Source organism: Lepidochelys kempii, chromosome 7 (assembly GCF_965140265.1).
Source record: "Lepidochelys kempii isolate rLepKem1 chromosome 7, rLepKem1.hap2, whole genome shotgun sequence".
Classification (NCBI taxonomy): domain Eukaryota; kingdom Metazoa; phylum Chordata; order Testudines; family Cheloniidae; genus Lepidochelys; species Lepidochelys kempii.
Window position 1 is genome coordinate 23,486,242 of NC_133262.1, and position 16,847 is coordinate 23,503,088.

General features: G+C 42.4%; 1 protein-coding gene across 5 annotated transcripts in view; it reads left to right on the forward strand.

Moving 5' to 3' along the window:
• The window catches only part of EEFSEC (eukaryotic elongation factor, selenocysteine-tRNA specific), a 223,086-nt gene that overhangs the window by 160,404 nt on the left and 45,835 nt on the right, over nucleotides 1–16,847 (forward strand). Inside the window, exons 7-8 of one of the 5 annotated variants that reach the window (XR_012159786.1) lie at nucleotides 2,576–2,761; nucleotides 8,152–8,237. The exons of 2 other annotated variants lie outside the window; for them this stretch is intronic. Coding sequence is in view for 2 of the 3 variants with exons in the window: in XM_073351380.1 (XP_073207481.1) it covers nucleotides 8,152–8,336 (185 nt within the window). In the remaining variant the exon portion in view is untranslated. Of the gene's footprint in view, nucleotides 1–2,575; nucleotides 2,762–8,151; nucleotides 9,588–16,847 lie in introns of those variants that run through there. 2 more of the 5 variants (XM_073351380.1, XM_073351384.1) reach the window with 2 other exon arrangements.

Below are 16,847 nucleotides of genomic sequence, written 5' to 3' on the forward strand. Positions count from 1 at the left end.
GATATCCTGGTGCTACCAGTGCCGCCCACACCTGCTGTGGCAGTACCCCGGTCTAGGGGCAAACCCTCCTTGAGTCCTTTCTGTAGGTCCCCATCTCAGCAGCACTGCTCCCTATCATGGGGGACGTCCCGCCAGCACTTATCCACATGGAGCTACCAGTCCTCGAAGGCAGAGAGGCAGACTTGGCGAAGCCCTCGCTGGTCTCTGGACTTGGGGCACCACCCGCAGGGCTCGAGGCATGCCACGCCGGTGACCTAGTACAGGCCTGCAGAGTTCCACCCTTCCTAGCATTAACAGCACCAGACCTGGCCCAGTGCTTCACCCATGGCTTGTCACCAGTCATAGGCCCGGGACAGTCTGTCTCAGGAGTGGAATCATTGGTCCACAGCTCCTCGGTATGTGTCACTGATCTCCTAGATCGGAGAGAAAGTCTTCCTGGAAACTGACCCACTCCAGCTCCCGCTCCACATCCCGGTACCAGTCGAGCAGCATGAGGTGTGGATCATTGGAACACCGTTGCTGAATGCCGCCAGTTTCTGAGGATCCGCAGAAGGGACTCATTCTGAGTGGAGAGCTCCCCATCCAGGCACAGCAATTGGCACTGCAGTGACCGGGATCGCCGATCTACTCACTCATGGTCACCTGAGAGCAACCACTTGGCCTTGAGCTCTGGCACTGGACAGGAGTCGTAGCTGGCTGGCCAAAACCTGGCACCGGCAGTACCCTCAGTGTCGGCAGTACCGCCATCTAACCCATGGCCCCAGGGCCACTGGCCAGCTGCCTTATACCCATGGAGCTTTACTCAGCCTTCTCAAGGGCTCAGGTCAGTGGTGGGGGCCTCAAACAAGCCATTGGCCTCAGTATCCTCCCCAGCCCCCAGAGCAACCTACCTGGCCAAGTGGATGAGGTTCTCCCACTGGGTGTCTGAGTATAGCATCTCTCCGTCACACTCCTCCTTACAATCTATCTTAGATTACCTGCTTCATTTTAAGAACCAAGGGCTGGCCCTCTCTTCCATCAGGGTGCACCTTGCAGCCATCTCCACTTTCCACCCACCGATCCAAGGTCAGACAGTGTTTTCACATGACATGTTGAGCAGATTCCTGAGAGGCCTTGGGAGGCTTTTCCCACTGGTCCGGGCTTCTGTCCCATAGTGGGACCTTAACTTGGTTCTTTCTTGGCTTATGGGCCTGCCCTTTGAGCCTGTGGGCTCCTGCTCCCTTTCCCACCTGTATGGAAGGTTGCTTTCTTTGTGGCGATAACATTGGCGAGATGAGTGTTGGAGATTAAAGCCCTGACATCGGAGTCACCGTATACCGTGTTCTGCAAGGTCAAAGTTCAACTGCGACCCTATCTGGCCTTTCTGCCGGAAGTGATGTCTTCCTTCCATGTCAACCAGGACATCTTCCTCCCAGTGTTTTGTCCCAAGCTGCACACCACTAGCAAGGAAAGGAGGCTGCATGCCTTGGATGTCAGACGTGCCCTGGCGTTTTACCTGGAGTGTACCAAGCCCTTCTGCAGCTCGACCCAGCTCTTCATCATGACAGCAGACAAGATGAAGGGCCTTCCGGTGTCCTCAAAGAGGATTTCCAACTGGATCACCTCCTGCGTCCAGACCTGTTACGAGCTGGCACAGGTCCCACTGCCGCCGAACGTAAAGGCCCATTTGACCAGAGCCCAGGCATCCTCGGCAGCCTTCTTGGTGCACGTTCCTATCCAGGACATTTGCAGATCCGTGACGTGGTCTTCGGTTCACATGTTCATGGCACATTATGCCATCACTCAGGAGGCCAAAGATGATGCTGGGTTCGGCAGAGCTGTGTTGCAATCTACACATCCATGAGCTCCTACCCACCTTCGTTGTTTCTGCTTGGGAGTCACCTAATATGGAATGGACATGAGCAAGCACTCGAAGAAAAGACAGTTACCTGTCCGTAACTGGTGTTCTTCAAGATGTGTTGCCCATGTCCATTCCATGACCCACCCTCCTTCCCCACTGTCGGAGTTTCTGGAAGAAGGAACTGAGGGTGCGGGGAGCCGGTGGTGCCCCTTATACTGCGGCATGGGCATATGCCACTCAAGAGGGCGCAAGAACCGGTCCCCTATGGATACCACTGAGGGAAAAACTTCCGGCATTGGTGCATGTGGCATGCACACACACCTAATATGGAATAGACATGAGCAACACCTCTCGAACAAAACCAGTTATGGAACAGGTAATTGTCTTTTACAGGTAGTAGGTTAAAAATATACAACAGTGGGGATAGGAGATGGAGGAGTGAATACAATCAAGTGGAAGTGAAGCAATTGATTTGAGTTAGGCAGTGGGTCAAGCTGGAAAGAGGATCTGATGAGGCAGAGGGAGGATCACTTGCATGGAGGAATTGGCATTCATTCCTCACGTATCTTCTCAGCATGTGAGTTCTGGAGGGAGTCTGCCACCTGTTTGACCTGTATTAGCCAGCACCTAAATCATAAATGAACATATGAAGAATCATTCATAAACTTTTGTATGCAGCAGAGGATTACTTTTGTTTTGTTTTTACTTAATGGTATTTCTATTTGAATTTTCCAGCACCTCTTAATTGGTCCACTTGCAGAGCAGTATTGTGGGAAAATGCTCATCTGCTATCCTGGCTACTGGCTAGGAGCAGTGAAGTCATCTCTTCCCTATAGGCCGGATCTAAAGACCATTGAAGATAATGGGAAAAGGTTCATCAATGTGACTGGGCTTTGGATCAGACCCTATTAGAGGGATCAGGTAGGTATTGTGATCGACCCAGGCCAGTTGGGTACAGCAGAGTCGTAGAAGGCAGATATACTGGCCACTGGATAATCAGTTTTCTGTTCCCTGACTGACCAGAGCAGGGGCTTTTCCAGGCTAAGGTGGACACATGACTCCAATTAGCCTGCAAAGAGTCAGTTGAAGCTGTTAGGCTAATGAGAACACCTGACTCCAATTAACCTGCAAAGAGTCAGGTGAGACTGTTAAACTAATGTGAACACCTGACTCTAATTAAGGCCCCTCTGATACTATAAAAGGGCTCAGTCCAGTCAGGCTGAGGAGAGCCAGGGAGCTAGAGGAGAGGAAGTGCAGCTGAAGGGCTGGGTAATGAAGACACCCTCAAGCCACTGGAAAGGGAGCCCTAAGGTAAGGGTTAAGAGAAGAAGGCGTTGAGAGAGAGAGAAGCGGGAGAGCTGTGGGGAAGTGGCCCAGGGAAATGTAGCAACTCTGGCAGTGAAAGATCGGCTGCCAACAGCTGCTGCCATTAGGGTCCTTGGGCTGGAACCCAGAGTAGAGGGCGGGCCTGGGTTTCCCCCAACTCGCCACTACAGAAACACCTTCTGGGAGGGGCAGACAGGCCCCTATCAGGACAGGAGGCTAAACTGTTCTGGAATAAGCCCGTAGGGACAACAGAGACTGTGGGAGTTCTCTCACCAACCTCCTTGCTGGCTTATGATGAAAATGGCTCAGTAGGCTGTGACCCTTGCCTCGAGAGGGAGAAGGGCTATGTAGAGGGTCACAGTGAGCCTCTGAGGCTCGCGTAATCTGCCAGGAAGCACAGGACCCACTGAGACAAGGTCAGAGCTCTGCCACAGTATGAAGAAGAAAATGATCATGCCATGATGAAGCATCAGGGGAACCTTAAACTCCATCTGGCACAGCCTTTGAATTATGGCCAGATCTGACTGGGTAGATACTAAGTATCAGGAATTTGATAGGAGAAGAGGAAAAAGAAATACAAGCCCAGAATTTCGTTGCATGTTATCTGTGTACCAAATTGTGATTAGCACGTTTGTTGAAAACTAGACAAGAATTTTGCCTGTGCAATTGTAAAAATCTGGGTTATAATAATGTTTTATATACTAAAACTAATGTAATGCAAATTAGGGCAAAACCAAATTTTATTTTGAAATATTAAATTGTTCCAAAAAATCTTTATCTTTCTGCTGTATAAAGCCATTCTGAGGCTTTGAAATTAATTTTCCTGGTGGGATTTTTTTCCCCATTTGTTTGCTTGCAAAGTTTCCATTTTCTGGAATTGTGAAATATACAATCTGGGATGAATCCTTTAGTCCTCACTAAAATAGAAGAATCTTATAGTTAGTATGTGAGTCCTGACATAGTATTTACAACAGAATAATAATAGGAGCTATTGTATATTTACATTTCCTTCTCTAACCTAGGTTAGTCTACAGTATAAATACATTTTAAATAAGGTCTGGCTGGGAGAGTTATGTTATAGACTTAGTGATGAAGGCAGGTTGATGGGTGGGAATGAATTCGCTAAGCTTTCAGCTATCTATTATGCCTCTGAGGACTGCCCATTAATAATATTAATATGTAGGTGTTTCCCAGCAATGTGGGCAAGGTGCTTGTTAGAACTTTGAAGCTAAAGTCTTTTTTAACACACAGACCTTTTCAATTTAATCCATTAGCAACTTGGCAAAATAAAGTAATGGTCCAACAGAGGAAGGAAAAAAATCTATTAACGTTTGCTACAAATCCTAGTACAGGCAGCACTTAATTAATGGAACAGATTTCTCACTATGTATTCAAGCTAACATAGTCATTGTTCAGGAGAGATTAGACCCCTAATGTAAGTAAGTTAAACTAGAGTTTCATCTAAAAATATCCGTCATTTCAGCTATTAAAGGGCTGATGTCTTCTTCGGTGACAGATATATTTCCCTTCATTTCCTGGGTTTTGTAAAATGTAAAGTATGCATTGTGTGTAACGCGAGAAATCCACGGAGGTAGATGAAACCTAGATTGTGCCTCTCTGCCTGTCTCCCTCTGCTTGCTCCTTTGTGCTGCTCTGTATCATAGAGCCTCTTCAGCCATAGACCTCCTGGCACCAGAGTGAAAAAAACAGCAACTGCCATTTGTCAGGGTATGATGCCAGCCACCTAATCTGTTTGCAAAATGAGGGCCATGGGATCTGATTAAGTAATTTAGATACCTTGCAAGTTTAATAATACCTGAGCTGCATTTGGCTGGCAGCCCATGATTTCACTTGTAGGAACTGCCACATTCTTCCATCTCTCCTGCTAACTCTTCTTGCACATAATGCCTTGTTTGAATCTGAATGGGTGTGGAGACTACAGAGAAGGTAAAGTTTTGCCTCTCTCTTTCTTTTTTAGTTTTTCTGGATGGATAGGAGAGGAGGTTGCTTAAAAAAAAAAAAAAAGGCCTCCCCCCCCCCCCGTAGTTCTTTACACTTTGTGCGGTTCCATTTTCCTTTTTTCATCATTTTTACTTGAAATCAAAATTTTCAAATGTAGGTGCTTAAATTTAGGCAGTGGCCTGTATGAATGGCCTGACTTTCAAAGGTGCTGAGCACCCCAGGCTCTCAGTGGCTTCTATGGGAGTTATGGGTGCTCTGCTCATTTGGAACTGTGATTGTACTGCACCTTTGAAACTCAAGCCAGTTACCTATTCCTATTGTTTAATGTTAAATATTGTGATTGCACCCAGAGGCCATGATCAGGATTGGGGGCATTATTGTGCTAAACTCTGTTTCAACCAAGAGGAAGGGTTCCTGAGTATGGAATTAGGTAGCTAGCTTCTGACACCCAAGATAGAAAATGTTGGCCACTGTTGTCAAGTTTTAACCTCCCAAATTAAATATTTTTTTAAAGTAAAATGCTTCTTGCACAACCTAGTAATATGACTTGAAATATTTCATGATCTTTTTTAACTAATGCAAATGGGTCTTTCTGAGAAGATTGGGATTTAAACATCTTCCTAATACGGGTAGCAGCAATGTTCCAGCTGCAGCAACATAATACTCATGATGAGACCAAGAAAGGGAAACTGACTAGTAACCGAAGTGAAACTAAACAGCATAGCTTCCTTGTCTAAACTGAGTGAAGTCTGAAAAGTAAATAGGCTCCCTGGGAGAAGTACAGGAAGCCTTGTAAGTTAGGGACATTTGCAATGAGATTGGTCAAAAGAATGGAAATGTACAATAGGGAACAAATCCTGCAAAGGCAGGGAGCTACGCTGGATCAGCTAATAGTTTTTTTCCATCTCTGTTGTTATTGCTGCTGTTTCCAGCATTCAAAATGTGCTAGGTACTTTCCAAATGTAAGAAGATATTTTCTATGAAATGATGAAATTTGCATTTTTAATGATGAAAGGTGGTCATAATGCAAGTAAAAACTTTTTAAAATAGGTTTTATGTGGACAGCACTTGGGTTTGGGTTTTATAAAAATCAGCAACAACAAAAACAATTATACAGTGTAGTATGAGTTTGAGGTCGGGTTTTACTGTATTATCTAACTTTATTAATTGTATCTCACACATGCAAGGATAATTATCATCAAACTTCTCAGCCACTGGGGAGAAACTAACCTAGTCACTTTCACATGAAATAAGTGTTGCTTTTTTTATTCCAATATCTGAAGATAGAAGAAGAAAACTTTTTACTGGTCATTCATGTATATTTTAGGAGGTCTTGTAGAATGTATGAAAAGTTAATGCTCCCTGACATTTGACTTCCCCTACGCTAGGCCATGTATTTTTTAAATTATGTACCTATATAATGTGCTCCTTTTCTCCCATACTCCCACATCCCTTTGTGTTTGGAGAGAGCACCTGACTCTCCTCACTTCCCCACAACTTGGAGCATTTGAGTGGTCTGCATGTTAGAGCACCATGTATCAAGGATTTGGCAGTGTTTTCAGAACCCCAGTTACAGGAATTGAAGGGGGATAGTTGACAGTGTCATGGTTTTGCTGCAGCACCTGCTTATTTCCTATTCTCTTACTGCTGTGATTTCCCCTCACTCTTCCCCGCTTTTGCAGCACATTGTGAATGCCTCTTGGAGCAATTTACTATCAAGAAGAGAAGGTGGCTCTGGTGCTGAGTCCCCACAATTAGCTGTAAATGCCCACTAGATGTGTCTGTAATGGAGCAAATCACATGTGCTTGTAGACCTCCTGTCTCCAGTAAATCATAAGCATCTCAATCTTTTTGTCAGGCCATGATATGAGACTCCGTCTCTGAATTTCAGAATGAGGTGGGAGAAGCTGATTAAGTGTTTGAGATAAGGTTACGTGACACCACAGGTTAAAAACACCTGAACTGAAACTGGCCAAATGCCAGAGAGCTACGTTTTGGAGCATGCAGATAGGTGGCATTGAGTATGCTTCTCAGAGGTTCTCTGTCATCTGCTTTAAGAAAGAAAAGGCTTCAAGACTCCAAGGAGCAGTATCTCCTCTGTCTTGCAGCATTTATTTGGACTTGACTTCTTTGTATCTCTTATCTGAAATGTCACCAATGTGACACATTAAAATAGTAAATAAAACCCCTGCTGTTTAGGTAGAAAAGGGCAGATATTCCTGTTAGAACACAGACGGTTTAAATCATTTTCAAGCATAGTATTTAAACTTCCAGACATACTCTTCTGCTCCCCCAAATTCTGATCTTCTTAAGGATTGACCATGTAAAAAAAAAAAAAATTGTAACCCGGTTAACATATATGGTGCTTTGGCCAGAAACAACACTGCTTTACTTGTGGTGTATTGAGCAGTGTACTTTTGGCCAGTCTAGGTAATGGACCAAAGGTATTCAAGACCTCTGGTGCCTATGGAGCTATGCTTTTTCAGGATTTTAATTTTTTTGATTTGTCACTTATGTTCTTGGGAGCTGTCTGTATGAATTTTTTTTTGACAAGTTGGTTTTGCATCTCAGAAATAGAGCAAGGTTAAATGTGACTCTCTTTGATTTTTAAAAAATGCTAGGCCACAAATCCACTCACAAGAAAGAAGAGGCTGCTGGAAAGCATCCATGCAGGATAAAGAGGGAAGTCTGCAGAGTTTTAAAGGCCTAGATCAGGCAATTTGATCTGATTTGTTAAAAATCCACCACGGTTTATCCCCTCAGAACTTGGGAAGGAGATGGTTAGGGCTTGCAAAGAACATGGATCTGGGAATGAGGATGCAGGAGACTGTTTTGGATTGTGGGGAATAACTATTCTGAACTGGACTTTTGAATGATTGTCATAATTTTAGTTTTAGCCAATAAATCCTTGAAATGAGGTATGTTGCAATGATGAACTCATATATTCATTGTTTTCAGATGTTCACTTGTAATATTGAAATGCTGCCAGAGTTTTTTGTCATGTATGTTCTTGATTTTTTCAGATGGACTCAAGCCAGATACAAAGGTGCTTCTCACTGTAACCTCCAAGAAGAAATCTAAGGCAGGGAAGGGAGATACAGCCAAAGAGGATGAAAGCAGCAAGGTTGACTCAGCCCAACCTGTTACTATCAACCTTCTCTTTAAAAGATATGTCTTTGATACACAGAAGAAAATGGTTCAATCTTGAGAAGGCGGAAGAGGCCTTCTAGCTGATGTCTGAAGTGTCCTTAAAAGGCTTACACACCAGAATGAATTCAGGTGGAACGTATTTCTTGTCTGAAAACCTTGGACTTCGAAAGATTTTTTATCTCAGTAACATCCGTTAAGGGTGCCTTCTCCCTGGATTGAAGCTGGAAAGTCCTCCTATCCCCATGACTGCGCTTAGCCTCTAAAATCTTTGTTCATTCTGATTTTGCTATTTGAATTTCCCTGCTGTCCCTCTTGGCATGTATCACCTGTCAATTTGTACTATTGTGTTTTACGGTTGATAGAAATGTTTTCGTGGAATGTGTTAAATTTCTTTTAATTTAAGCATTCTGCAGCAAGGTGGAAAATCCAAACCCAGTCGCATTTGGGAAATTTTATGGTAACTAGTAAATGAAATTAACCAGTCTACTGGTTAAATGGAAAAATTAAAATAGATGTTTTAGATTTTCAGATCTAATAATGTGTGATGCTGTCTAAGAGACAGGTATGGAAGTTTTGGAAAAATGATTTATATCTTGACAGTCTGCACTGTTAGAACATCCTCGTACGCACATAATTTCATGGCCTGTATCGTTATGTTTGCTAGTCTGTCAGTTCAGAACTGCTTTTCTACAATATTTCACACAGCTTTTGTGAGTCTGCTAGCTATTTACTTGATTCTTTAGGAAATTGGGAGGCTAAAATATTCTGGGTCCTTGCTAAGAAAATATGCCCTGGAACTGCTTTAATTTTTGTAACCAAAGTGCTTGTTTTGTGAGAATGAAACAGAAAGTTGCCTGTGGAAATAGTGACTGGTTTCATTTCATTAAAATTAAAATAGCAGATTACAGTTATAAGGCCTTTTAAACTAGAGATCTCTAAGGTGCTTTAGAAACTATTAGCTGTTTAGAAGGGCTCTCATAGGTGGTACTTCTGATTTCTTGCCCCAACCTCATAAAAGCTGGGGATAACAGTTCTCCAGTGTCCCTTATTTGTTTCTTGTAGAGCATAAGCCACCCTAACTCTGATACTAACAATGGCTGTACACATTCAGATGCTACACTCTTGAGCAGGGCTTGAACTAAGGTTTTACAATGCCAAAACATTCACCCCTGCCATTTGATCAAAAGGAGTAACTGTATTTGCTGTCAGTAAGTAGTGTGGTTGCTGGGACCAGCCATGAGAATGAGATGGAGCCACATGCACCAAGCAAGTGTATTTCTTTGATGATAAATAAATAACCATAACAGATCATTTGCTCTCTTGTTTTCCAAAGCATTATTAATCAGCCATCCAGTAATGGGAATAGGGGTTGTTGGTTAGCTTGTGCCCTTTCTGCTGGCTTGGTGGCTTTTTTTCAGCAGAGCAAAATATTGTAGGATTTATTTATTTGGTGACAGGGATGAACTGGAGGGAGCAAAAAACTTGATATCCAGAGGACATTTCCCCCTAAACATTCTTGCGGCAGGGCAAATTTGGTGCCTAAACTAGCTTGACACAGTGTCCCTTTAAATCAGATCAGAGGAGGTGCTTTGTGGAATAATCCCAAACAGTTTCTGCTGAGTGAGTGAGTCCCAGCCAAAGCTTTAGCACATCCTTTAAGATGATGGGGTACACTTTCAGTGTGATCCATGAGGAATTAGGCAGGCAACTCCAGTTACGGCTTAATATGACTTGTGCTGCCAGCCCTGCTGGAAAATGTATCCTCCTATAAGGAAAATGTGTCCTCTCTACCACCCTCCTCTCTCATATACACCCCCCAAGACAATCTTCCATAAGAATATTTATTGCATTCTCTTTCTGTTAAGTCATTATCAAATCCTATATTGCATCCTTTACTCAATATTGCACTCCTCTTTAGCACTTAGATACTATGGTGATGCGTATTTTAGAAAACTGTAAAATAGATGACACAGAGGGAATGCCTATGTATTATATCAGCTTAATCTAAGAATTAATGGTATAATTTCAGGGAAACTCAAAAGTGAAGTTTTGATCACTTGCAATTACTAAAGAATTTTTAGTACGTTTAAGAATGTTTTTTTGTTTGGGTTTTTTTGTTTTGTTTAGGAGTGCAGAGGTTTTGGCTCTGGTGTCCTCAACAAATACCGAACTGGGTTATTAACTGCCAATCCTAAAATACCCTTATGAGTTTCAATAAGACATGGTAGTCTGTGTGTGTTATCCTAAACTCTGCTGTGTACTAATGTTGCTGGCCGCTGGGTTCCACACCAGAGGTAGTAGCATTTTGGTGATGGGTAAGTGATTCTTGACTGTACACTTTGTAAAGGACTTTTTGATACTTCTGGATGGAAGTCAGCCAGTCAGTGCAAGGTATGTATTGTTACATAGCATTTTCTGTTTAGCTTTTTGAATTCCTTCTTGGTTTCCATCCAGTTCTTCTTGCATTCTTCAGGGCAGTCTGAATGGGCCAGTCAGTTGTTCTGGAACTTGATCCATCTGAAAACATACAGATTTGGAATACTTACTGAGTCAATATAACCCTCTCTTCAGCTGAACAGTATTCTAGTGCTTTATAATTCTGTATTTTAAACCCCTTTTGAAGAGAGTGTTGTCCTTTCACTTTGCTCATCTAGCAGAGCACTGTATTTTATAGGACCAAGAGTTGGTAATATATGCTGAGAACTTGTTTTTTTTCCCCCTTGTAACTCTAAGAGAAAAACTTAAGTGTGCCCAGGAACTTTGATTATAACGTGCTGTTACTGCAGATCTCTGGCTGCTGTCCTGAGGCTGTTGGATACACATTCAGAAAAGGGTGAAATGGTGGAACAAAATGATTATGGGAAAATCAAAGCATTTAAAGGCATTTGTAGGATGAACAGATGTTCAAACGTTCTTTTATTTGGTCTCCAGACATACGCCGAGACTTTGCTTTCATCTTGGTAATCGGTGCATTATGCTGTAATTTGTAAAAATGGCATTAAAATTTTTTTAACAGGGTCATAGTGTGATCTTCTGACTGTGTCATTAAGCTGTGAAGCTAACGAATGACAACTGGGAAAAGGGGTTAAATGTTGCAGAATGTACCATACTAGTACATATTATAGGAGACAATGTGCTATAATTAACCCAAAAATCAAATACAAATAAAGGGAGGTTTTAAGAAATTGCTGAGATTGTGATAGAGGCTGAGAAAATCCAGAAAATATTACATTCATGCTGGTGTTCAACGTTTAATGCAGCCTACTTGGATTGTGGGAGTGAAGGAGGTGCATAAAGTTGTGTTCAAGAGCGAACAGCCTTATATTTTAAATGTATTCTGTCTATTTTTAGATTTTATTTTAGTGTCAAACTGTACCCGTCCCAGTCTGGGCTGTGATCCTATCAGTTCCCTTACTGTAATGGGGTCAAACACTGCAAGACGTGATATTAATGATTCAGTAGGTGGCATCCTTCACTCGGAGTTAAGATTAAACTCGTGTCCCAGCCCAGTGATGGGATGTGCTCTGGTATTGAATGTCCTGACTTTTAGATGAGACTTAACCCCAGGTCCTGACTAATTGTGTGACCATCGAAGATCCTGCTGTACTTTTCACTCGAGTAGAGATACTAACCCTGGTATTGTGGCCAAATTCCAACATAGATAATTATGTTCTGCCTACCTAAGTTCTCTGTAGAGTCTCTTTTGGGTATAGTTTTTTTCTTCACCCCTTGTCTGTGGTGTTAATTTAGTGGAGCTAGGTGACTGCAGGAAAAAAAGAAACATCCACATTGCTGCAGTATGGAGACGTTTGAGCAATGTGTGTGTTCATCTGTTAGCACTAAGCACATTACATGTACATTAGTGTAGTAACATTGAGTAATCACAGGATGGCAGACTAAAAATGAAAACATAACACTACAGGAATTTGTAAGGATGCTGCATTACCCTACAGTAGCCATGTTCCACTCCAGAGATGGCTGCATTTCAGTGCTGAGAGGTCAGTCCCTATATTTACATTATGTAAAGAAATGTGGGATCTTGTGAAATGAAGGGTGAAAGACAGCAGAGAAACTGATTTTTATTAATAGTATTCTAAGCTATTTTTATCTTCGTTTTTAAATAAAAAGCCTTTCAGTTCCCTGTTAATGTTAAATGAGTTTAAGATCTGAAATCATTAAGACTATATAAGTAGACTCAAAATTTTCAAATACATACGAACACAATATTCTAAGCTACTGAACCTGGGAGAGGGAAAGAAGGAAATCTATGTAAATATTAGTCTGTGTGGAGCCAAGACCCAGAATAAATTTTAAAGCAAAATATTGGAAAATCAGTTCTTCTTTGACTAGTGGCCACATGTATTCCACTTCTGGTGTGCATGTACCCCATGTGCATGAGATTGGATTCTTTTGAATAGCAGTGTCCATTTGGGCTGCACCTCGAACCCTGATGCCCCATGGAGTTTCAGGGCAGGGGGTTTAGTCTAATTATATCCTAATTCCAAAGAAGAAAAGGCGGTTGACACCCCATCCTGGACCTTTGACATCTCAACAAATTCTTCCATTGTTACAAGTTCACGATGGTGACCCTAGCTTTCATAATCCTCATATTAGATACTCAAGACTGATTTTTGGCTTTCAGTTTTCAGGATGCCTGTTTCCATATAGCAGTTCACCCAACCCAAAGAAAATAGTTCAAATTCCTAGTGGGAAAGTGACTGCTTCCCTTAGGTCTCTCCACAGCTCCAAGAGTGTTCACCAAGTGTCTAGTAGTTTTGTCAGCTCACTTAAGGAGACAAAGGATACATATCAGCCTGTACCCTGATGACTGGCTAACTCAGGGACAATCACCTCAACAAATGAACAATTCCATCTAAGTAACTGGGACTCTTTCCTTCACTTAGTCTCAAAGTCAACAGAGAGAAATCCAATCTCACTCCTATTCAAAGTTTGTAGGAACAGTGTTGGATTCCACAGCATCAAGAATTTACCTCCCCCAGGATAGGCCCCACACTATATTGACCCTTATCAGTTAACTCAAGTTTTACCCAAAACCACATCAGTCAGAGCCTCACTTAGGCTTCTGGGGCACAATCAATTCTACTCTTCCAGGAATCAATCCATCTCTTGGACTGGTGCATTCATCGTCACATCATACTAGTCATGTGCCTTTGCATCATCCATTGTAGATCGACTAAATAGACAGTTCTCAGACAATCACAAGTGGTCTGTCAAGGACTCAGTTCTGCAGACCATCTTCTGCAAGGGGAAATATTCAAGAACAGAGCTGTTTGCTGTAGACCAGAACTTGCTGGTTGTTTTACTCCGGGGGGGATCAAGTCCAGGCTGTCTGTCAGACACCTTCCTCATCCCTTGAATACCAGTATTTATGTATGTTTACCCATCTGTTGCGCTGATTCCAATGGGCCTAAGGAAACTTTGGCAGAGGGCAGCCTCAGCATGACCCAGGCAGTTCTTGTATTCAGTTCTGATGAATCTGTCAACATTGACCTTCTGTCATGTTTCAAGGTCAGCACAATGTGATCACTCAGACTGGGCGAGAGATCCTGCTCCTGGGCCTGTTTTTATTGTACTTGACAGCCTAGAAACTGGCTGGCTAACCTGCACAGACAGATCCTGCTCTGCTAAAGTCTGTAACCTTTAGGCTTGTAGCAGGTAAGACTCCACTAGAGTGACTTGTGGAGTAAAATGGAAATAGTTCTTTATTTGGGCTCTATAAAAATACATACCTCTTTTAGAAACCTCTATAGCAGCTATGCTGGAATCCCTGTTAGCCCTAAAACACTCTGAGCTATCCATTAGCTTGATAAGAGTTCAATTATCTGCTCCTCACCCTCCTGTCACAGGGCAGAGTCTTCTCATACCCAACAGTTGCTAGATTTCTCAAGCACTCATTCATGACTTTCCTCCAGTCAGAAACACCTCACCGTTCTGCAACTTCAGTGCTGTGTTATCATGCTTATTGGATCCCCCTTGGAACATCTAGCAACCTTTACTCTATACTGTGTTGTGACACTTTCTCTGATGATCTTGTTGCCTTAGCAAAAGAGAGATTTGTTGGTATTAAACTGAGTGATAGCTCCCTGTCATCACAGTTTGTTAGCCACCCAAATTCCCTAGGAATCTGCCAGCCTTCTTTGCCTTGCAGGTAATGCTTAATACTTCCTAGTCCCCGAATCTCCTTTACGACCATTCTTCTGTAGTATTGAGTCCCTGTCACTGGACGTTCACAGAAATTACCAAGTCTGCTGTCTCCAAAGAGAAAGTATACACACCAGCCTGTTAGCTCAGCAGTGAATTCACACTTTACATATCTCACTGGGATGAACTTAATAGTAAAACCAAGAATAAGTTTATTAATAAAGGACAGAGATGTAAGTGATACTAAGCAAAGATAATAGAAACAAATGATTATAAACACAACAAAAGTATAACATGCTTTCTGGTAACTAAAACTCAATTTAGGCTCAATCCTTATCTAAGGCAGTTTCTCACCTAAAGTTTCCGCTCAATGTCACAAGCCCTTTCCCCCGGGCCAGGATCCAGCTTTCATTCATGCAAAAACCTCTGTTCTTTGGTCCAGTGTCTTTTCCCCCTGTTACAGTCCAGTTAACCTTTGAACTGTATTCTTTTGATGTGTACACCAAGACAAAGTCCTTCACCCCTGCTGGTGTGCAAACGCTGTGCTGCTTTCTCATCCTTCTGCTAATTTGTGGATTTACTATGCAAATGAAGCTTGCTTTGACTTGCACAATTCTCAGTTTATGATAGAGGCTTAGGCAGACAAGTAAATCAAGATTCCTTCATCTAGGAAAACCTTGTTTATCACCCCTGCCTGGATTGCTTGGTTTAAACGTCTTTTCGGCATAAACATACAACTTTTTAATTGTTATCCAAACATACATTACACAATGATTATGCTGACAATTATGACACAAGTTTTCCTTTGGTACCTTACACAGCATTCTTTACAGATAAATACCACAACAGCAATGTGTTAGGTGTAGTGAGTTTGTGGCCTGATAGAAGTTGCTGTTACATGACAGTGAACCCTTTGCCAGTAGGCATTGAGGGGATCTTAGGGTCACACACACGTCTTTGAAGATTGCCTTTTTATGGCTATAAATTCAGCTTGACAAGTAGGAGAGATCTAAGCCCTCATAGCGGGACTGCCTTATACAGTAGTCCATAAGGACGTGCCACTAAGACCTCAGCCAAAATTTTTGAACCAAGTGGTCCGTCTTATGGTTTTCTTTGCTGTGCCTCCATTATAATAAAGGAGAGGTTAAACTTCACGCTTTTGAGGTCATTAGAGCCCTCTCCTGCTATCTGAGCAGGACAAGATCTTTCGGAAATTCTTCCAGTCTGTTTCTAGTGTTTGCTGACAGGGTGAAAGGTCAACTTGTATCCACCCAAAGACTGTCCAAATGGCTCTCTCAGATCTGTTCTGCAGATTAGAGCCCATTTCACTGGGGTCCAGACAACCTCGGCAATGTCTCTAAAAGGAATTCCAGTTTCTTAGATATGTAGTGCAGTTATCTGGAGTTCAATCCCCACTTTCACCTAGCACTACTGTTTAGTGGAGCCTCCAAACCTGATCCCTGCTTTGGTAGAGCTGTCATAAGAACGGCCATACTGGGTCAGACCAAAGGTCCACCTAGCCCAGTATCCTGTCTTCCGACAGTGGCCAATGCCAGGTGCCCCAGAGGGAATGAACAGAACAGGCAGTCATCAAGTGATCCATCACCTGTCGCCCATTCCCATCTTCTGGCAAACAGAGGCTAGGGACACCATCCCTGCCCATCCTGGCTAATAGCCATTGGTGGACCTATCCTCCATGAATTTATCTAGTTCTTTTTTGAACCCTGTTATAGTCTTGGTCTTCACAACATCCTCTGGCATGGAGTTCCACAGGTTGACTGTGCGTTGTGTGGAAAAAAATATTTCCTTTTGTTTGTTTTAAACCTGTTGTCTATTAATTTCATTTGGTGGCCCCTAGTTCTTGTGTTATGAGAAGGAGTAAATAACACTTTCTTATTTACTTTCTTCACACCAGTCATGATTTTATAGACCTCTATCATATCCCCCAATAATCATCTCTTTTCCAAGCTGAAAAGTCCCAGTCTTCTTAATCTCTCCTCATATGGCAGCTGTTCCATATCCCTAATAATTTTTGTTGCCCTTTTCTGAACTTTCTCCAATTCCAATATCTTTTTTGAGATGGGGGTGACCACATCTGCACGCAGAATTCAAGATGTGGGTGTACCATGGATTTATATAGAGGCAATATGATATTTTCTGTCTTATTATCTATCACTTTCTTAATGATTCCCAATGTTCTATTCGCTTTTTTGACTGCCGCTGCACATTGAGTGGATGTTTTCGGAGGACTATCCACAATGACTCCAAGATCTCTTTCTTGAGTGGTAACAGCTAATTTAGACCCCTCATTTTATATGTATAGTTGGGATTATGTTTTCCAATGTGCATTACTTTGCATTTATCAACATTGAATTTCATCTGCCATTTTGTTGCCCAGTCACCCAGT